Below are 21638 nucleotides of genomic sequence, written 5' to 3'. Positions count from 1 at the left end.
GTCAGGAGGGTGGAGCCCTCGAGAACAGGATTAGTGCCCTTATTAGAGGCCCCAGATTGCTCCCTTGTCCCTTCCACCATGTGAGGACACAGCGAAAAGAGGGCCATCTGTGAACCAGGAAGAGCCTCACCAGATGCCAAATCTGCTGGCACCTTGATCTTGGACTTCCCAGCCTCCAGAATGGTGAGAAATAAACTTCTTTTGTTTAAGCTACCCAGTCTGTGGTATTTTGTTACAGCAGCCCGAATCGACTAAGCTACCTGGGTCTAGAGCCCAGCTGACCCACTGTGACTTACACTGTCCCTTTCCTCCCGAGTTTCCTGATCTTTAAGATGAGAGTGTTAAGCTAGTCCATCTCCTGGATTCTGTGCAAGTGAAAGGTCCCTCTCTCTCCTTTTCTCTCCGTCTCTCTCACTGACTCCTGGCTGGGCCTGCTTTGGGGGTTCCCCTCCCAGATCCAAGCAGCACCCTCTCCCATGGTCCCCACCACCCTGCCCACCCTGACGCAGGTGCTGGGGGCACTCACTGGAGCTGGTTGATGATGACCATGCGGACGTGCTCCCGGGCCTTCAGGATCTTCTCCAGCCGGTGTATGTCATATGTGTTGGGGTTCCGGAAAGGGATGTCATCGGGCAGGCCTGTGACCTCGACAGCATCTGGGCTGTCCCGAATCAGTTTGTAAGGGACGAGCACAGGCCGGTTCAGGCCCAGGGCCTCACCTAGAGGGCACAGGGAGTCAGGGAAGATGTCCCCTGTCAAAGCCAAGCTCTGTGGGGAACGGCTGGGACCCAGCACAGCCCCACTCAGTAGCCACTGCACCACTGAGAGTTTATAAGTCAACACACACACCACTTTTTTTAAAATCCAATTAGCAAAACTAAAAATCCAGGAGGGGTGGTGGTGGGAAAGAATGGGAGTTTGGGATTAGCAAATACAAACTAGTATATACAGGATGAATAAACAACAAGGTCCTACTGTATAGCACAGGGAACTATATTCAATACCCTGTGATAAACCAGAATGGAAAAGAATATAAAAAAGAATATATATAACTGAGTCACTTTGCTGTATAGCAGAAATAATACAACATTGTAAATCAACTATACTTCAATAAAATTAAAAAAAAAAATCCATCGAATTCCCTGGCAGTTCAGTGGTCAGACTCCATGCTACCACTGAAGGGGGCATGGGTTTGATCCCTGGTCAGGGAACTAAGATCCCGCATGCCTCAAGCCTCACCCAAAAAAAAAAAAAGTTCAATATCCAACACTGGCAATGAAACAGGTACTTTCACACATGCCCAGTGCAATGATTTGTTAAGTGTGCACGCCTGGACCTGACAAATGAGGACCTGATGCTGCTAAAAATCCACTCCAATTGTGTTAGAAAATGTAAAAGTCCTTACTTAGGTATTTGTGGCTGAAATGACGGGATGTCTTAGATTTGTTTCAAAGTATTAAACCTATCAAAGTGTGCCTGTGGAAAGAGATGAACTAAGATTGGCAAAATGTTGGTAAGCACAGAAGCCAGGTTTGAGTTACATGGTGGGTCATTTTGTCATTCTCTCTGCTTTTGTATATGTTTGAAAACTGATTCCAAAATAAAAAGTGAAAAAGACACCACAAACCACCAGCAGAGCTGCTTCCTGTTACTCTCAAAATGAAACCCCAACTCGGAGTCCTGGCCTGCCCACCTCTCCCCACCCCGTCATCAGGACATCTTCCCACTCCAGGCCCTCCTGACTTCTCGCTGCTCCCCAGTCACCGAGCTGTTCCCTCTGCCTGGCAAGCTTCCTTCTAATGTCTGTCCCCTCCTGACGTTCAAGTTCTGGCTAAAACATCCCTTCTTCCAAGGAGCTTTCTTTCTTTCTTTTTTTTTCAATTAATTAATTTTATTTTTGGCTGCGTTGGGTCTTCATTGCTGCGCGCGGGCTTTCTCTAGTTGCGGCGAGCGGGGGCTACTCTTCGTTGCGGTGCGCGGGCTTCTCATCGCAGTGGCTTCTCTTTTTGCGGAGCATGGGCTCTAGGCGCGCGGGCTTCAGTAGTTGTGGCACTCAGGCTCAGCAGCTGTGGCACGCGGGCTCAGGAGTTGTGGCTCACGGGCTCTAGAGCGCAGGCTCAGTAGTTGTGGCGCACGGGCTTAGTTGCTCCACGGCATGTGGGATCTTCCCGGACCAGGGCTTGAACCCGTGTCCCCTACACTGGCAGGTGGATTCTTAACCACTGTGCCACCAGGGAAGTCCCCAAGGAGGTTTCTGGTTCACCGATCCAGACAGGCCACGGCTACCCCGTCTCACCGTCTCACACTTCTGCATTTTCCTGTTTTCCTCTGTCACTCTCTGACATTCTTTTTTTTTACTGTCTTTCTCTGCTACAATACAAAGTGGAGCCAATACTACTAAATTCATCACAAACAGAATGTATATAGAGCACCTAGTGCAGCCTGGCACCCAGTAATCCAGAAAATGCTCCCTCAGTGGTAACCGTATTATCAACTGCACCATCCTGGGTTCCGCCCTGGCACCTGGATGCCTTCTGCACAGGACCTGGCACCTTTTATATATTCCACGGCCAGTTCCCTCCCGACACTGAGCCCCTGGACGGCGGGATCAGATGCCTTCCTCTGGAATCTCAGGGCTGAGTGTGTGTTGGGCAGACAAGCGTCTGCGTGAACAAGCACTTGGCCGTGGGGCACGGCCTCTGCCACACAGCCCAGCCCTAGAGAAACAGAAATGCTGACCATAGCCATCCCCACTGTGTGCACCACAGATCAGGGTTTTTTCTCCTTTCTTGGATGGGGAGAAAGAGGGATCAGCTCCCATCAGTCTCGGACAGGGCAACTATGTCTCCAGGGAGCGGACAGGCCAGCTGGGGGCAACTGGAGGCCAGGCTGGCTGCAGAGGGAGGGGTGCCTCCAAGGAAGGCTGCCCCCCAGGCCCTGCCCTCCCCCGCCACGCACTGACCGTATTTCTCGTTGAAGAGCTCCTTCACCTGCTCCCGGAGGATCACCTTCTCCCCAAGTCTGTTGGCATCATCTTCATCTACAAGAGGAAGACGAGGGGGCGTGAGGGTCGGCATGGTCTCGGCCACCGGACCTACTCCTTCTCCCCCATGGCGGCCCAGACCTTCACCTGCTGGCGCAGACTCTCCAGGGCCCGCCCACTCCCCTGCAGCCTGTTCCTGGCCTCAGCCGTCTGTCTGTACATCCATCCACCCGCCCCACATTCTCTGAACACCTTCCCCCCGTACAGGCCCCATGTCAGGCATGGAGCACCCCGAGGAGAGGGAGGCCGTGAGCCTCCTCCCAGGAACTCACAGCCTGGCAGGGGCGGCACCCAGAAATGCGACGGGGGACACCTCCGAGGAGACGTGGGGCATGAATCGGGGTGCCTACCCCGTCCGTGCAAGTCTGGGGAGGCCCCCTGGGAGAGCAGGATGTTCAAGTGGTCTCTTGGAAGGCAGGTAGGGGTCTGTGATGAGTGGGGTGCGGGTGGGAAAAGACAGCAGATGTAGGACTGGCCCATGTGTGGGCACTGAAGGGAGAAAGGTCACAATGTGCTGGATGCGGCTAAAGCCTGGGCCGGTGCCGGGGAGGGGGCAGTGATGGGTCCAGCAGTGTGTGCCGGCCTGACTGAGCTGGGCTCTCAGAACTCACCCTGGTTGCCTTGCAGACCAAGAGCCCCAGGCCTGTGACCAGGGAGACAGGCGTGCTTTGGGGGTGTAGGGGCTGCACACCCTTCCGGCCTAGCGTCCAGGGCAGCCCTCCACGGGCACTTTCTGCTTGGACCCCGTGCTCCCCTCACTCCTCTCCTTGGCCTAGAAGAGCGGGGGTGGGGGGGGTCAGTGGAGCCCCCCAGGGACAGGGCCGGGCTGGGTGGGAGTGGCTGGCATGGCGAAGGTCCGGGCTGTGGGGCTCGTGCCCTGGGCTGGGGAGGGAGCTGGAGTTCCAGGAAGGGCCCGGGCACCCTCGCACAGTAACCACGGGGCTGGGCCTCTGGGGTGGGGAGCCGGCAGGGAGCCAGGGCCTGGGAGGTGAGGGGCAGAGCAGACAGAATGGGTCTGTGAAGAAAAACAGCTCCTGTGTTAATCTGGAAAATCTCACAGAACTTCCATTTAGGAAGCCAAGGGCTCTGTGCCACTCAGACTGTCTGCTGCCCCCGCCTGCCCTTCACGCCCCGTCCAGCAGGCCCAGCCCTCTCCCTGCACCAGCGCCAGGGAGGGGCCTCCATTCCCAGTCCAGGGCCGCCCCTCAGGGCAGCGAGCTTCCCGCACTGCCTGGTGCCTCCTCCCCCTTTACCCGCTGTCCCTGGTCTGGTCCTGTTCTTGCCAGCGCTCCTGACTCTGGAACCTAGATCTGCCGTATCTCAGAATTCCTGAATCTCTCTCTTCAACCACGGCCTACCAGCCACCTGGGCGCCCACGAGACACTGCAAATGTCAGGCATCCCAGATAACACCCTCCCTCCTGTGCTCCCCTCGGCCACACCAAGACCCCAAACTCAGCACCCCCTGGAGCCCTCCATCTTCCCATACGCCCCAACATGGCCCTTCCAAATGGTTTTCAGGACCCCGGATGTGGCGAGAATCAACGTGACCCTCCTCCAGCTCAGCAAACAACTAGGACCGAGCGCTGGGCCCCAGGGCCACTTAAGAGCCTGCAGAGAGGTGGAGGACACTCTTTATCTAGCTAACCCCCTGCCACCAGGGATTGCTCTGGTGGCCGGCATTCTTCACAGGCACGGCAGCACCACACAGGCCAGGGAAAGATCAGCCTGGATTCACCCAACGAGCGCTTGGATGCTCTGCTGGCAGCTTTCCCAGATGCGGTCATGGTCACTGCTCACCACAGCCGAGGACACAAAGGTTCAGAGAGGTTAAGTAACCTGCCCAAGGTCACACAGCCGCTAAGTGCCAGGAATACTCTGACTCAAAAGTCCTCGTCTTTCACGCTACCATGCACTCTGGGTTTCCTGAAGTCTCAGTCTCCCATCTGTAGAAAGAAGGGTTGATCTTTAAGGTGTTTCCTCTAAATCTCTTGTTCCATCAGCTCATAGTTCCACGCCTGTCTCCTCTCAAGCCCAGGGCAGGGCCGGACTCAGTCGGTACATGACAAAAAGCCTTCTGGATTAAAAGCACCTCAAAGCAAGCCCACCAGCTCAGGTCCCCGTAATTGCTGGACATGGCCGTCACCTGTGCACCTCTCTGGGCGCGCAGGACTCATTCACCAACCCCACCTCCCCCTGCAGGTTCCTGCTGCACCACTGCCAGTGGGTGGAGAGAGATAAAGACAGGGCAGGCCTGGGCGGCACATTGCCCTCGCCTTTTGAGAGGCCACGCCAGGCCTCAAAGGGCCACGCCATGTCACCTCTCAGCATTTCAGCTCACTGTCTTGACATAGTATTCGTCTTGGACGAATATTTCACGAGCACCGTCCCATCTGGATGCAGTGCTGCCCTTGGGCGTTTAGCAGAGTACAGAACACAGCCCCCGACGAGGCAGGGGACAGTGGGGAACACTCGGTGACCCACTGGGCTTGATAACTGTCAGTGCATGGCTCGTGGAAACATGGGGTGGGGGTGGGGACGACCCCAACCCAGCCAGGGATCAAGGAGGGCTTCCCAGAGGAGGTGACACCCATGCCACCCAAGGCCCCGTGGGACACAGATTTATCTGCACGTTGGGGCTGCAGGCATCCCGTGGGTGCTCAACACACGTTAGGGGACATGGAAAATTTCCCCTCCCCTATGTCCTGTCTGATCTGCCGGGGACAGCACCCCCAAACCAGGCTGCAGCTGACAGGCAGGGGTGACACCACATCACAGGGCAGCCAGCACGAAGAGTACACAGGTCAGTCCCAGGCAGCAAACTGGGGCAGCAGTTAAACGTCAGGAAAGCGGGACCTGAGTTGCCTGAGGGACGCTGGTGGCACCGGGAGGTGTCCTGAATGCCTCTGGAGTGTGGTGGGAGTTTAGGGGCCTTTTTCCGTAATACCAAGAATAATCACAGCTGCTGAGTGGACCAAGCACGTCCCATGTGCAGACTGTCAGGCCCACGACGCGCGTTACCACTGGATCCTCCCAGCTCAGTGTCGGGCCTCTGAGAGGATGCCCACGTTTCCCCACAGCTGCTCCTGGCTTCTCCCCCACCTCTTTGTTTTTACTTAATTTGGAGGAAGGGGGTTCCATTTTTCTTAGAGGACTAGTTTTTGAATGAAATAGGCCAGGTTAGCCTCTGGCGGGGGCTGGAGGGGAGAGAGGCGCTGGTCCTCTGTGTACTCAGAGGCAACCCCTCGGGTGGTGAGGCCAAAGGAGTGACGCAGTTGCTGGGAGGTTGAACCTGAACCCCAGGTGAAGAGGCCCTGCCTGTGTTCCTGCTTGAGCCCCAGCCCTCCAGCTCCATGCAGGGGGGAGGGCTGAACACGCTTGTGTCGGGGGGCTCGGAGGTGCCCAGGACAGAGCTGGTCTCCTGTGATGTGAATCATGGCCACTGTCCTCAGCTGGCCCCTGGCCGAGTCCTGGCGAGCCCCGGTGTGGAGGAGGAAGCCCATACATCCTGCTAGCCTGCATCTCCAGCCAAGTGGGCCTGTTGGCAGGCTGCGGGCGGGTCACAGGACTCCTTCCTGACAGATCCAGGCTCCTGCCACCACCGTCACACACCCACCGCCTGGAGAGGGGGTGGCCAGGCCTGGGGTCACCAGGGACCTCCCCAAGGATGGCTGTGGGCAGCGGCTGTCCTAGCCTAGGCTGGGGTGGGACGGTCCCGGCAGCCATCACCTCTGAGTCTGGTCTGCTTGTGGGCGAAACTAGGATCAGGAAACATGAGAACATGGGGAGGGGGGTGAGGCACAATCACTGGGGCCCCATGGGGCCTCGGCCGTACACCCAGTGGTCTTTCCCAGGCTCTGAGGTGCAGCCCTGTTGCCAGGAGTTAAGACCACACTCTCTGAAGTCTGACTGCCTGGTTTCAAATCTTGGCTCTGTTATTAGCTCGTGACCTTAGGCAACCACTGGATTTCCTCATCTGGCAAGTAGCAACAGGGCTTCCCTGGTGGCGCAGTGGTTGAGAGTCCGCCTGCCAAGGGGACACGGGTTCGAGCCCTGGTCCGGGAAGATCCCACATGCCGCAGAGCGGCTGCGCCTGTGCTCCACAGCTGCTGAGCCTGTGCTCTGGAGCCCGTGAGCCACAACTACTGAGCCCTCGTGCCACAACTACTGAAGCCCGCGCGCCCAGAGCCCGTGCTCCGCAAGAGGGGAGGCCGCCACAGTGAGAAGCCCGCTCAGCACAATGAAGAGTAGCCCCCAATCGCCGCAACTAGAGAAAGCCCGTGCGCCGCAGCGAAGACCCAACGCAGCCAAAAATTAAAAACAGAAAAAAAAAAAACACCTTAAAAAAAAATTAGCAACAATGACCACATGGAGCTGCCGTGATGATGAGGTGAGGACGTTATGTCCGTGCCTGGCACGGTCTACGGTCTAGTTATTACTCTTCTTCTCCTGGGGGGGGGGTCCTGCCTGAGCTTCTCTGAACCCAGGTTGGTTATAAGGACACCAACGGTTGCAAACATTTCAGAATGTTCTCCATTTGGAAATGTCACAGGGCTCCATGAGGAGTGTGGTGTGCCCTCAATGTACCTGCTTGAATGCCCGTAGACAGTGGGGAGAAAGGGGGTCCTCAGGGCCAGTGACAGGGAAGTTCCCTGGCCCAGAAGGTTGCAAGGCAATCTTGACTGTAACCCTAAGGCTGTGTGGTATTTGGAAAAGCACTCAACCTCTGTGAGCCTCAGTTTCCACATCCCTCAAATGGGAATCCTGGCCTGTTGGGAGGGATCCAATGACACGGTACATAAAAACATTTAAGGTCTTATGCCACCAGCGTCAAGTTATCATTGATGTTATTACCAGGTCAGTGCCTCAGTTATCTTGTGTAGTCTCAGGAAACGAAATCTTCCATACAAAACTCTTCCAGATGATGGAAGTTTGTTCTCTTAAGTCCCTGGGTTTTGCTTTACTCATGTGGGGGAGACCATTTTCTAAAACTCATCAAGTACCCCTCTCTTATTAAGCACATGGCTGGGGGTAGGTGGAGGTCACCCTCATGACCTGACCGCCAGTGCTGTCCAGAAAGCGTTGTTGAACTTGCCCTGGCTGCAGTGACCTGTGCCCCACTGCCCCAGGCTGGCATTTCTCCTGCCTCTTGCTGTTTCCAGTTTTCTGGTCTTCTCTCTCTCACTACTGTCTATCTCACTACTGTAGCTCTCATCTTGTTGTTTCTAATCTGCTGTCTGTTAGCCTGAGGGTTAACTGAATTTCGCCTGGGGAAAGAAAGCAACCAAGCTTATTAAACCACAGCCACGCTATGTACACAGTTTTAGGCCAGTCGGCTCGGGGTGATGCCTGGGGTGGCCTCACAGCCCCCTCCTGGGGCAAAGTACACGAGCCCTGAGCAGCCTGGCCTTTCTGCACCTAGTCTGAGGTCCCCAGCTCAGGCTGATGACTGCGTGCTGAAGTCATGATCCAAAATGACACAGAGGCAGCCAGCAGCAAGGAATGATGCTCAGAGGGAGAGAGCGGATCTCGGGGGAAGAGTGGAATAACTATTCCTCCTCAACCCTCTCGAAGCAGCCTCTCCTCTCTGCCAGGCTTGGGCTGGGCGATCCAGGCAGAAAGCAGACCTGGGCGGGCCTGGCTCTCGAGAGAGCAGAGGGTGGATATCCACAGGCACCCTGCCTTGGCAGAACAGCTGCCTTGTGCAGGAAGCAGGGACCGCTCAGGTGGGGGATGAGCCAAGTCCCTCTCTGGGACCCTGCGACTTGCACAATACCTCCCTTTCCCGGCACCAGACCTTTGCCAGGATAAAAGGGTAAAACTCAGTTCATCGCTTAACCCCTTCCATGATCTGTATTTAGGGGCAACAGGAATTCTAGGGGTTTTTTTGGCCAGGCTGCGCGGCTTGTGGCATCTTAGCTCCCCGACCAGGGATTGAACCCGGGCCCTCGGGAGTGAAAACGCCAAGTCGTAACCACTGGACCCGCAAGGAAGTCCTCCATCTGTTTTACAGACGGAGAAGCTGAGGCTCAGAGAGGGAATGGCCATGCTGCAGTGGGGTGGAAGCCCTCCCCAGGCCCATGACCTCACGTACCCAAGAGAATCTTTCGTACGTGTGCCAAAGAAAACATACTCAAGCGTGCTAAGAGCGTTCTTAGTAACGGCAAGACCATGGAGGGAACCCAGATGGCCAAGGACAGGAGAATGGACGAGTCAATCCTGGTACAGTCACTCAGTGGAATATTACAGAGCCCTGAAAACAGACAGCTATGGCCACACATTTCAACCTTGTGTTATGTCATGTTAAGTGACAGAAGCAAGTCCCAGGCTTGTTACAATAGGACACCTTGGTCATAAAAGTTAAAAAAAAATAAGGAACTTCCCTGGTGGCAAAGCGGATAAGACTCTGCACTCCCAATGCAGAGGGCCTGGGTTCGATCCCCATTTAGGGAACTAGATCCCACATGCATTCTGCAACTAAGGAGCCTGCCTGCCACAACTAAGACCTGGTGCAACTAAGTAAATAAATAATAATTTTTAGAAAGTTAAAAAGAAAAGCAAAATGAAATAATTTTGGTTTAGGCCCGTATTATATGCAATAGACACGTTAAACGAAATCAACCTGTGAGCAGTGATTAAATCATGGGGGACGACGGTATCAAAGCCATTTTTGGGAATTTGAATACAGACTGTCTATCAGATGACAGGGAGTCAGTAAGTTTTATAAGTGTGACAACGGTATTGTGGATCTGCAAAAGAATAGCATTGTTCTGGAGAGTTGTGGGTTGTGTGTTGAAATATTTAGGCGTGAACACTCAAGATGTCTGCAACTTACTTTGAATGGAGAAAGAGGCAGAGACAGAAATCAATGGGGCGGGGTCTGTGCCTGTGGGAGAGACAGAGAGGGACAGAGGGAGGGAGAGAGGGAAGGAATTTGGCAAATGTTAAGAATTAATGACTCCAGCGACTTCCCTCGTGGTCCAGCTGTTGGGACTCCGCGCTCCCAATGCAGGGGGCCTGGGTTCGATCCCTGGTCGGGGAACTAGATCCCACATGCATGCCGCAACTAAAGATCCTGTGTGCCGCAATGAAGATCCCGAGTGCCACAACTAAGACCTGGTACAGCCAAACAAATAAACAAATAAATATTTTTTTAAAAAGGAAAGTATTAATGACTCCAGGGAATTCCCTGGCAGTCCAATGGTTAGGACTCGGCGCTTTCACTGCGAAGGGCCTGCCTGGGTTCAACCCCTGGTCTGGGAAATAAGACCCCGAATGTCTGGGCTTCCCTGGTGGCACAGTGGTTAAGAATCCGCCTGCCAAAGCAGAGGACATGGGTTCGAGCCCTGGTCCGGGAAGATCCCACATGCCGTGGAGCAACTAAGCCCGCACCCCACAACTACTGAGCCTGCGCTCTAGAGCCCGGGAGCCACAGCTACTGAGCCTGCGTGCCGCAACTATTGAAGCCCGTGCATCTAGAGCCCGTGCTCTGCAACAAGAGGGGCCACCGCAATGAGAAGCCCACGCACCGCAACGAAGAGTTGCCCCCGCTCGCCCCAACTAGAGAAAGCCCGCGTGCAGCAACGAAGACCCAACGCAGCCAAAAATAAATAAATTTATAAAAAAAAAAGATCCCGAATGTCGCATGGTGAAGCCAAAAAATAAAAAATAAATAAAAAAATAAAAAGAAGAAAGAAGAATTAACACACACGAACACAAAAAAGAGAATTAATGAATCCTGACAAAGAATATATAGGCAGGGATTCCTTTTTTTTTTCCTATTCTTTTTCCTATTCTTCTACTATGCTTTTTTTTTTCCTGCAGTTTTGCAATTTTGAAGGGAAAGAAACCAAGAGAATGACACACATAAAATTCAGAATATTTGTTCTGGGGAGAGAGGCAGACAGGATGAGGGAGAGCACGTAGGTGGATGTACGTTATTGGTTCTGTTCTGATTCTGAGACGGGTGGTGGGTTCATGGGCGTTCACCATAGTATTTATTAACGAGTGAGCAAACAAATATGTGGGAATACGAATGAAAGAATGAAAATAAATGAATGCTAAATGCAGTGCGGTATCCTGGAGTGGATTCTGGAATGTGAAAACAACATCGGTGGAAAAACTTAAGAAATCTAAATAAAGCCTATAGCTTAGTCAATCGCATGGCACCAATCGATGTTAATTTCTTAGTTTTGACAAAGGGACCATGGTTATGCAAGACGTTAACATCCCACACGTTAACATCCCACACGTCAGACGGTATTTGGGAACTCTGTGCTATCTTCGCAACTTTTTGTAAATTAAAAATCGCTTCAAAATAAAAAGTTACAACCACCAATCAATTGATCGATTGACGATTACATGCAGGGATTGATGGCAGAGTGGGTTATGAGCCAGGGATCATGACGGATCTGATCAGTGCATGGGGTTCACTGGGGAGGGGGACAGGGGAGGGAAGAAAGCAAGCCTTCTCCCCCAGAGTTCCCTCGAGCTGGGCTCTGTGCCCCCATCAATCCATCTCCCTTCCCTGGGATGGAGGTGCATGGTGGGTGGACCACAACCTGCCTGGGCAGGTGATCCAGGTTCCTCCCTGGTGCCCAGCTGTCTGACCTTCAGCTGACCCACTGCACACAAGAGCCTGGAACAATGGCCAACAGAGAGCTGTCTGGCTGGGGCCTCCCCTGTTGGGGCTCCAGGCCCTTTCACTGCCCTCCCAGCTGCCAGACACTGGGATGCAAATCCTCCATTTGCTGATGACACATGCCCACCAGAGACCGTGCCTGGTGATTTACACAGTGATGTTCTTTATTCCTCACGAAAAGCCTGACCTCTAGGTGTTATGATCCTCATTTTACACATAAGGAAACCGAGGCTCAGAGGAGTCAAGATGCCTCTTCCCAGCCACCAAGGCCGCATGGTTTGCGATGGGTGGCGCTGAGGCTCAAACCCAGGTCTCTCTGACCCCTGGGTGCTGCTTTCCCATCCGAGAACAGCCCAGTACCTCCTCAGAGGGCTTTCTCACAAACTCTCCTGCAGCTCTGTGCTCGAACCTGCAAACCTGGCTGGGCAGAGCAAGTACCAGGTTTTCTTGTGGGGGTCTGTCTTGGACGGACAGCCCAAGGGAAATCGTGTCCTTCCTTCTCCTCTCCCCTTCCCTCCTCCATGGTCCCAAGGCCGAACTGTGGCCACGACTGGCCAGGTACGGAATGCCACACACTAAATGTGATGAGCAGGACATCAGCTCCCAGCCTGGGCAAGGTGGGCAGATGGAGGCAGCGGAGCGCACAGGCGAGGGAGGGCTCTACTGCCTCACGCAGGGATCGGGTACCAATCCCGATCCTCATGCTGTACAGCAAACTCTGCAGCCAACGACCCGAGAACAGATGCTTCCTGTGGGCTGAGCGTGCAGTCTGTTTGCACGTGTTCAGGACTACAGCCCCAGCACCCGCAATAACACCCGACACATCACAAGCGCTCGGTAAATAATTTCTGTCTGAGAAATTAAGCTCCTGCTTGCCAGGCACTCTTCTTAGATCTTTGCATGGCTTCCTTCACTTAATCATTCTGACAACCTTACAAAGTTGGTCCTAGGAGTGTCTGCATCCTACAGACGAGGAGCCTGAGGCACACAGGGGAAGTCACATGCCCCGGGTCACACAGCGAGTTAGAGGGAGAGCCAGGATTCACCCCAGCCCACTGACCACCTGGCAGTACAGCCTCGTTCTGTTGTGGCTGGGAGGACAGGGCAGGAGTGTCCGACTCAGTCGCTGCACACGGGGAGGGAGAGATCTTCCTTCTGCTCCATCTATACTTCTGTTTCTTCTCACTCTCTCTGGACCCGCAACCCCCAAACCCATGTTTCCGCCTGCTTCCTCGAACACCTTTGATTCCTCACATCCCGGGCTGGCTTCTCCAGGTCCCCTCAAACCTGTCCCTCCTCCCTTCTCGTGGGTCCCTGGCTCCAACCTCCTACACGGTCGCTCAAGAGAGAAACCTTGGCTTAGTGGCTCCCAAAGCTGTCCATGCCCTAATCCCCGGAGCCTGTGACTATGTTTCTTTACATGGCAGAAGGGACTTTGCTGGTGTGTTTAAGTTAAGGATCCTGAGGTGGCTAGGTTATCCTGGGTTATTTGAGTGGACCCTAAATGTAATCACAAGGGTCCTTGTAAGGAGGCAAGGTCGAAAGCAGAGGGAGAGGGGACAACAGAGGTTGGATGGATGCGTTTTGAAGATGCAGGAGGGGCTGCAAGCCAAGGAACGCAGGTGGCGTCTAGAAGATGGAAAAGACAAGGAAACAGATTCTCCCTCGGAGCCTTGGGAAAGAACCCGCTCTGCGGACACTGTGACTAGCCCTGTGAGACTCATTTCGGACTTCTTAGCTCTACAACTGTAAGGAGATAAACCTGTGTTGCTTTCAGCCACCGAGTGGGTAATTTGTTACAGCGGCCGACGAAACCCCTCTGTGCCCCCTTGTCTCCATCCAAAAATCCAGGTGGGTCTTCTCACCTGCCCTCCCCGAATTCATCCTCTGCTTTGCAAGCCACTCAGATTTTTCTAAACAGTCTATCCACCTATGTCCTTCCTTCGCTTTAAACTCGCTGAGGGCTCTCTGTTGTCTGTGGGGCAAATCCATCCTCCTTTCCCCAGCGAAGGAGATCCTCTGCTGGTACCAGAGAAGTTGTTTTCACCCAGCCCTGCCACTCTCCAGGTCCCCACCCAAGAGGGCGTGCAGAACCCGCTGTTTCACGGAACAGACAGTGGAAACCTGGGGCTCCCCTACTTCGCGCAACGGAGGGGAAACCTCCTCCCGCTTGCCTTGGGTGGCATCTATAATCCTGCACAGTGGGCCTGTGGCCTGCTGAGAAGCCATCATGGCTCAGGGCCTGACCCCTGACATCCCTGCAAGATGCTCAGCCGCGTCTCTGGGCCGTGGGAGCCTCACGGCCACAAGGGGAGAAGGGCCTCCCCAGGGAGAACGGGGTTCTTCCACTCAGCCCCAGGACACCACCCACTCCCGGCCCCTCCCGGTTTTTTCCTTACCCACAAAGGCTGAAGGCACCAGGGCCCTGGTCCTCTGACTCCGCTCACTCCCAAAGATCTCATTCTGTTAGTTAGGGCTTTAAATACCAGCGATATGCTTGCGATTCCCCAAATTATATCTCAAGCCTGGACCACTCCCTGGACACGCCCCCCGCCCCCACTCTACATGCAACCACGCCTGGATAATACCCCAGACTTAACACGCCACAAATATGCCTGAGACTCCCCCGCACCCCCGGCCAGCTCTTCCTGCATCTTCCTTGTCTCAGCTACCTACCCGCACCTCCATCCTTCCAGAAGCTCAGCCCAAATCCCTGAGGTCAAACTCAACTCCTCTCTCTCTCACAGCCCACATCAGCAAGTTGTCGGCTTCAGCTACAAACTCTGCCCAGAGTCAAGGACTTACCACCACTACTGCCACTACTGGGCCTCACCTGCTTTGCCAGGACCAACTCCCTACATAGCCCCCTGCTGCCACCCTGTGTGTCCTCACCCAGCAGCCAGAAGGATCCTGTTAGATCCTAGACTGGATTCTGTCTCCCCTCTGCTCGGAAGCCTGCCCTGGCTCCCAGCTCACTCGGAACAAGGGTCAGCATCTTGATCCAGCGTCCACAATCGGCCTTCTCTCCCATTTCCATCTCATCTCCTACCGGGTCCTCCGCCCGAACTGGCCTCCCACCCTGGCAGGGGACCACAGGGTCTTTGCAGTCTGTACTCGGCCTGCCAGGCTCTGCCCTCCTGGCTCACTACTGCCGCCTCCAGGCCTGCTCACCAGCCTTCCCTGGCCGCCCCACATCTAGGGTTGTAACTTCTCAGCACTCACACCTGGTACACTTTACCCTTCGCACATGGTCTGTTCTCTGCATCCACACCGGAACGCAAGTTCCACGAGGCAGGGTTCTCTTTAATTGGCGTTGATCAAAAGCTACTTACACCCAGCCCTGAAGACACCTCGGAACCGTTCACAGACTAAGTACTTGGTCCTGAGCTCCCAAACCTGCAGGGGTCCCTCCGCAGACTGTGCTGTCCTGTCCCCATCCCCACCTCCCACCATGAGGTCGCTTCTGCCACCAGACCCTCCCCCACCCCACCCCACCCAGCCCAGGAGGTTGGAAAGATCCTGTCCACCCGGTAAGCCACGTGCGCTGAGCCATCCTTCGTGCCCCACCCCCCAGGCCTCCACTTGCGTGGCTCAAAGACGCATTTATCAGCCAGCGAGAGCTTCTGTTCCGCGCACGCAGGGCCTGGTGACCCTGAGCTGATCTCATCCTAGCCTAAATAAAGGCGTTGGTTGTTCCTGTCGGCTTGGGTGGTCCCAGCTGGGGAACTAGTTTCGGTGAGGTTTTCTGGAATGTTGCAGAAGAGCCTGAAGCCCCCTCACCGCTCGCTCCTGGGGCCTGAGAAGCCCCCTGTCTAACAGCCGCTGGGAACCTTGAGGTACCCTTCCCCCACCTGGCAGAGCTGAGGGAGGGCAGGGCTGGGACCACTGACCAGCCCAGGGGCAGACTGGGGCGGCCACGACCCAGATGGAAAGGGCGGGGCCTCCCCTCCTGCAGGAAAGGAGGCAGCCGGCCAGTTCTGGGCCTGGCAGCCAGGCGTCTGCCCACAAAGGCCTCCAGGCCCCACCCAGCAGATGCCAGCTCTTCCCGGGAAGGCAGAAGTGAGATCATTACTGGAGCCCAATTAACAAAGGAAAGCAGAGATAATGAAGTGGAGAAACATGCGGCTGGCACTGGAACTGTGGCATCTTCAGAAACTTGAGAAAGCAGGGTTTATCTTGAGCTCTTATGAGTTGGAAGGGTGGAGGGGGGTGGCGTAGGGAAGAGAGGGAGGCAGGGGTGCGTGACAAGGGTCGGGGGGTGGACCACGAAGGCTGTCCCTGCTCCATGTGACCTCGAGGCCCAGAGATAGCAAGTTAACTTATCCAGGGTCACAGACAGTAAGTTAACTCATCCAAGGTCACCCAGCTCCCGAGGGCCCAGCAGGCGACTAGTTCCAGCTCCTATTCAGTCCCTCCCCCCACCCCCAAATGCCCTCTGCTGAGGTCAATCCCAGGCCCAGCTCAGGTCCCCTTCTCCGGGAAGCCCACTCCTGCCAGCACCCGATGAGTGACAGGAGACCCCGCGGAGACCTAGCAGAGGCCCCAATGGGGACAATGACAAGAGGTGCCATTTGGGGCTGGAGCCGCTCCCTCCTTGTACCCTCCCCGCAAATGGGATCACAGCCCTCCCCTCCGCAGACCCTTCACCCACAGCTGAGCTTCTCAAACTGGGCCTCAGGGAACGCTGGGGGTGGGAAGTAGGTCGAGTGGGAACATCTATTTTCTCAGCAGAATGTAATCTGACATAGTTCCTTGAATGAAAACTCAAGTGTAGACTCTCTGGAATGGGGGCTTCCTAGGTAAAGCTGGGGCCCGGCAGAGCTTCGGCCCTGCCCCGCGGGGGTGCTCGGGCTCCGGCCTCGGGGACGTCAGCGGAAGAGCTTGCCAAGGCCGGGTCTGCAGGGTCCAGTCCACGCTGCAAAGCCAGGCCTTCCAGGCCCTCCACGCTCCGGCCTGGCCGGCCTCTCCGCCTTACCCCTCCCGCGCACGACGGGCCATTTATTCCTCCTTTCCTTGCCCTGCTGGGGCACCCCCAGTGTGACTCTTCCCACTTTGCAAAGAGGGAGAGCGAGGCCCAGGCAGGCAAACCGGACTTGCTGCTGGAGTCACACAGGAAGTCGGCAGCTCTGCTCTGCTCTGTGGGGCCCGGAGCCCCTGCTCCGGGGGTGGGCGGGTTTGCTGCTCACCAGGGAGTTCCCCCAAGCTGGCAGGGAGGGCTGAGCTGCTGGGGTCCAAAGAACCAAACCAAAAGGAGAGGAAGCTGGAAGCCTGTGTTTGGCCAGAAGGGAGCTGGGGCAGGGCAGCTGTGGGGAAGCCTGGAGCCGGGCAGCAGAGGGAAGTGAGTCAGTGCGTGGGGAGACCCCTCTGTCTGCGCCCTCCCTAGTTCTAAAGGGCTGGGGCTCCGGGCAGACAGGCACAGGATGCACAAGCCAAAGGTAGCTGCAGCGGGCAAAGCCCCTCCCGCCTCTCCTGCAGTGCCTCCAGGTGAATGGCTGCTTGGATGCCTCCAGTGATGGGGAACTCACTACCTAACAAGGCTTTTTGTTGTTGTTTTTTTTTTAAGCCACTGCTATTCGAGAACCTTTTGAGAATGTTCATTTCCTTGATCTCTCTGGTGTTGCCCAGGACTCTGCTCTCATGGGAGATTTGCAAACAGCTGCCTGACTCAGCGCTTCTTACCCACAAATCCCTCCACCTCCTTTTCTGGGGCTCCACCTCCTCTGTTCCTTCACAGGCTCCTCTCCCTCAAGGTCTCTTGGAGGTCGGTGTGCTCCCGGCTCTGCCCTGGGCCCTCTCTGCTGGCTCCACGCTCACCCAGGCCAGCCCCAGCGCCACCCTGCAGGCTCTCAGCACCACGACTGTTCCTGGATGTCCCACAGGCCTGCAGACCCCGCCTTGGGGATGGACACCACCATCACCCTTCTGGAACCTTCTACCCTCTCTCCCGCCTCACGCCCCACTGCCACCTCTAGATCCTAACCCCACCCATCTCTGGGTCCCACAGCCCATGCTGCTCCAGTTTTGCCTTCTTCCATCCACCTTGGTAGGTGGAAGTGTGGTTACCATGGCAATCGTAAGACAATACAAATCCAACCCTATCATTTCCTTGACTGAAAAAGCCTCCAATGCCACCAGAGAAAGCTTGAGCTTAGGTCAAGGCCGTGCATGATTCGGCCTTATTCTTTTTCTGCGATCTTCCCCCCACTGCCCAACCCGCCCAGGCTCCAGAAGGGCACAGCCCTGGGTATGATTTCAGCCCTGTGTTACCTATGCGACTGCTTCCTTCAGCCTCAGCGTGCTCAGCTGCAAACGGGGAATGAAAACAGCATCTACGTCGCAGGCTTGCTGTGAAGACCCCACGAGGCTCTGGGGGAGAGGCCTGGGGCCTGGCACGCCGTGGACACTCAGCGAGGGTTGGACATGGATGGTCACTTCAGGGCTCCCCACCTCTGCAAGTGCTGCCCCTCAGCCTGCAATCCACCCATCCCCCGGGAGGAACGTCAGCTCCCTGGGAAGCTCTCCCAGACCCCCAGATGCACGTGGCCTGCCTGCGGGGAGCTGGTTCTCCTGGGGAAGGGGGAGGACTGGTCTTTGCCTGCGGGTGGCACTGAACTTGCACGGGGCTCAGGACACCCACACCGCTGCCATCCGTCCTGTTTCCTGGGGATCAACGTGCGGGCAGACATGCCTTCCAAGCCCCTGGCCCTCCCTGTCTCGACCTCCTCTCCTCTTTCCAGTCATGTCCAAACCCCTTAGTCATCAACATTGGTGGCCTCTCCACGGTGTCCAGGTCATACTTCCTTCTGAGACTGTCCCTTCCCATCTTTCTAGCCCTCCCTCTAGGACGCTGACTCCAACAATCTTCCCTCCGCCCCGGTCACCCTTCCCCTGTCCCGCTGTGTGCAGAGGGGTTCTGGCAGTGCTCTCAGCACCCCCTTCCCCACCTCCTGTTCTCAGGAGGACGTCCCTCCTCTGCCCACTCTCCCCACGCTCTCTGCTGCCATATCATCCATTTCTCTAAAATCACTGTCACTATTCAACCTCTAAAAGCCTCTCCTCATCCCATTTCACCCTGCAGCTCCCACCCCACCTCTCCTCTGTCCCTAAAGGGCCATCATCTGCAGCTGATGAGTTCATTTCTTTTCTCTTGTTCTCCCCTGAGCCCACGATTCCACTCAGGTCCTCTCCCCTCCCTGAAACTGCTTTTTTTTTTCTTTAATAAATGTATTTATTTATTTTTGGCTGTGTTGGATCTTCGCTGCTGTGTGCGGGCTTTCTCTAGTTGCGACGAGGGGGCTACTTTCGTTGCGACACACGGGCTTATTGTGGTGGCTTCTCTTGTTGTGGAGCACGGGCTCTAGGCGCGCGGGCTTCAGTAGTTGTGGCACGCAGGCTCAGTAGTCGTGGCGCATGGGCTTAGTTGCTCTGAGGCATGTGGGATCTTCCCGAACCAGGGCTTGAACCCGCGTCCCCTGAATTGGCAGGTGGATTCTTAACCACTGCGCCACCAGGGAAGCCCCCGAAACTGCTCTTGACCTCGCCATCCCTGGACCTCTGGGCGCTCCATCCCACAGTCCCATCTCAGGTCTGATCCTGACCTTGCAGCAGCACTGGGCCCAGGTGATCACTCTCCTTCTTCAACAGTTTCTCACTCAGCTTCCAGGACATCACACCCTCTGGGGGTTCACTTGTCTCTCCTCAGCTCTAAATGCTGGAGGGCCCCAGGGTTCATCCTCGAACCCCTTCTGACTATCCATGCTGAACCCCACTGTGATCCAGTTTCATGACTAAAATGCATGAAATACAGAATGGCTCCCGACTGCATGTCTCCAGGGGGACTCTCTCTGTAGTCAAATGCTCTATCCCTAAGCTATATCCCTCAGTGGGGCTCTCTCTGATTTGTAGATCCAACTGCCTTCCCAATCTGTCCACTTGGGTGTCAAATTTGCCCACCACTCAGATCCTCACCTCCCTTTCCCTCTCCCGCTGCTTGGGACAAAATCTTGATGCTCTCCTGTTTTGTTTGGGGTTTTTTTGTTGCCACACCATGTGGCTTGCGGGATCTTAGCTCCCCGACCAGGGATCAAACCCACGTCCCCTGCAGTGGAAGCGTGCAGTCCTAACCACTGGGCCATCAAGGAAGTCCCTTGATGCCATCCTTGATCTCTCTCCTTCCCCTTCCCCACATTCACTCTCAGCAATCCTGTTGGCCCTACTTTCAAAATACTTCCAGGGCCCCAGGGCCTTTGCACTGACAACTCTTCTCCCTGGATGTCTCAACCTAGATTTCTTTTTTTTTTTTTTTAAACATTTATTTATTAATTATTTATTTAATTTATCTCTGGCTGCACTGGGTCCTAGTTGTGGCACGCGGGATCTTCATTGAGGCACACGGGATCTTTCGTTGCGGCACAGGCTCTTCGTTGTGGTGCGCGGGCTTCTCTCTAGTTGTGGCGTGTGGGTTTTCTCTTCTCTAGTTGTGGTGTGTCGGCTCCAGGGCACGTGGGCTCTGTAGTTTGTGGCACGGGGGCTCTAGTTGAGGTGCGCGAGCTCAGTAGTTGTGGCACGCAGGCTTAGTTGCCCCACGGCATGTGGGATCTTAGTTCCCTGATCATTGACCTAGATTTCTACATGGCTTATACCCTGTCTTCATTCAGGCCTTAACTTCTGGTGGCCTCTCTAAAATTGTGCTCTTGACAGTGCTATCTTTTGTGTGTGTCTCCATGGCACTTGTCACTATTGAAATATGATACTATTTGTTCTTATTTACCTGTCTCCCCTATTAGAATATAAGCACCACGGGGGGTAGAGATTTTTTTCTATTTTGTGTTCCCAGATCTTGCTTGGTGTACAACAGGCATTCAATAATCTTTTTGTTGTTGTGCAAATAAATGAACTCAAAGGATTATGAGCCTTAAGGGTTAGACAGGCAGGACTGTTATAGATGCTGATAGCCAGAAGGGGGCAGCAAAGACCTACCCAGTGTGGATGAAAGGTCGGGGGCGGGGAAAGCCTGGGCACATGCTGTGTGACCTCCAGCGAGTTCCTTAACCTCTCTGAGCCTGTTTCTTCCTGTAGGACTGGTTATTGGGGGAGATCAAATGTGCTGGTATGGGAAGGCTTGGTAATCAGCAAATCATCAGCATGACGTGGATGTTAGGTATCCACAGTGTGAGAAGTTGCCCCAATGTCCATTCTCGGGGGACAGGGCTGCTATATAACTATGATGCACCCTGATGACAGACCATTGTAAAGTGTTTTAAAGACATGGGAAAATACTTATGCTTAAGCGTGTGTGTGTGTGAATTTATGGAAAGGACGAGATATACAATTAATAAGCTTGGGGAAAAATCTGGAAGAAATGTATCATCGTAAAAATAAACAGCCATCTGGGCAGTGAGATCTCTGTATTTTCCAGATTTCCACCATGGGTATGTATTCGTGTTTCCCGACCTACTAGAATGTTCTACAGCTGTTGCTACACCAGCTACTTGGGCGGAGGGCCTCTCCTTCCTTAGTCACCACTGATCTTTCCCAACATATCATGAACAGCCCCTTTGCTGTCCTGGGTTTACACAGCCTCGGGCCCCTCTGGGTCTGGGGAGAGACCCACCTTGACTTGGTGCTGCTGAGGGCAGAGACTGTCCCCAGCCACCTGCCTCTCTGGCCCCTGGCCCAGTGTCCCTAATTTAACTCAGTGCTGCTGCAGGCAGGTGGGTGAACTGGGGAGCAGCCTGGCCAGGTGGCAAGGAGCTTCCAGTGGTATGCACCTCGTCCAGGCCTCACTCACTCAGGCCCCTGGGATTAAGCCTGGTTTAGTCAGACACCCGCTCTGTGCCCCCACTTAGGCTGTGCCCTGTGTTAGAACCACACACCCTTCTGCTCAACTCCAAGGCCCAGCTTAATGTCACCTCCTCCAGGAAGCCTTCCCGACCTCCAGGAATAACAGTAACAA

At 55.0% G+C, this 21638-nt stretch overlaps 1 protein-coding gene across 2 annotated transcripts in view; it reads right to left on the bottom strand.

Annotated features, from left to right (window-relative positions):
- The window catches only part of GTF2IRD1 (GTF2I repeat domain containing 1), a 77020-nt gene that overhangs the window by 5297 nt on the left and 50085 nt on the right, over positions 1 to 21638 (bottom strand). For both annotated transcript variants that reach the window (XM_065891914.1, XM_065891915.1), the window contains exons 22-23: positions 2963 to 3040; positions 527 to 719 (exon numbers count right to left, since the gene is read on the bottom strand). In XM_065891914.1, the coding sequence (XP_065747986.1) occupies positions 527 to 719; positions 2963 to 3040 (271 nt within the window). The remainder of the gene's footprint in view (positions 1 to 526; positions 720 to 2962; positions 3041 to 21638) is intronic.

The sequence above is a fragment of the Phocoena phocoena genome, chromosome 15, assembly GCF_963924675.1.
Source record: "Phocoena phocoena chromosome 15, mPhoPho1.1, whole genome shotgun sequence".
Lineage (NCBI taxonomy): Eukaryota > Metazoa > Chordata > Mammalia > Artiodactyla > Phocoenidae > Phocoena > Phocoena phocoena.
Note: the sequence above shows the minus strand (reverse complement) of the source record. Positions and strands in the feature narration are given on the sequence as shown.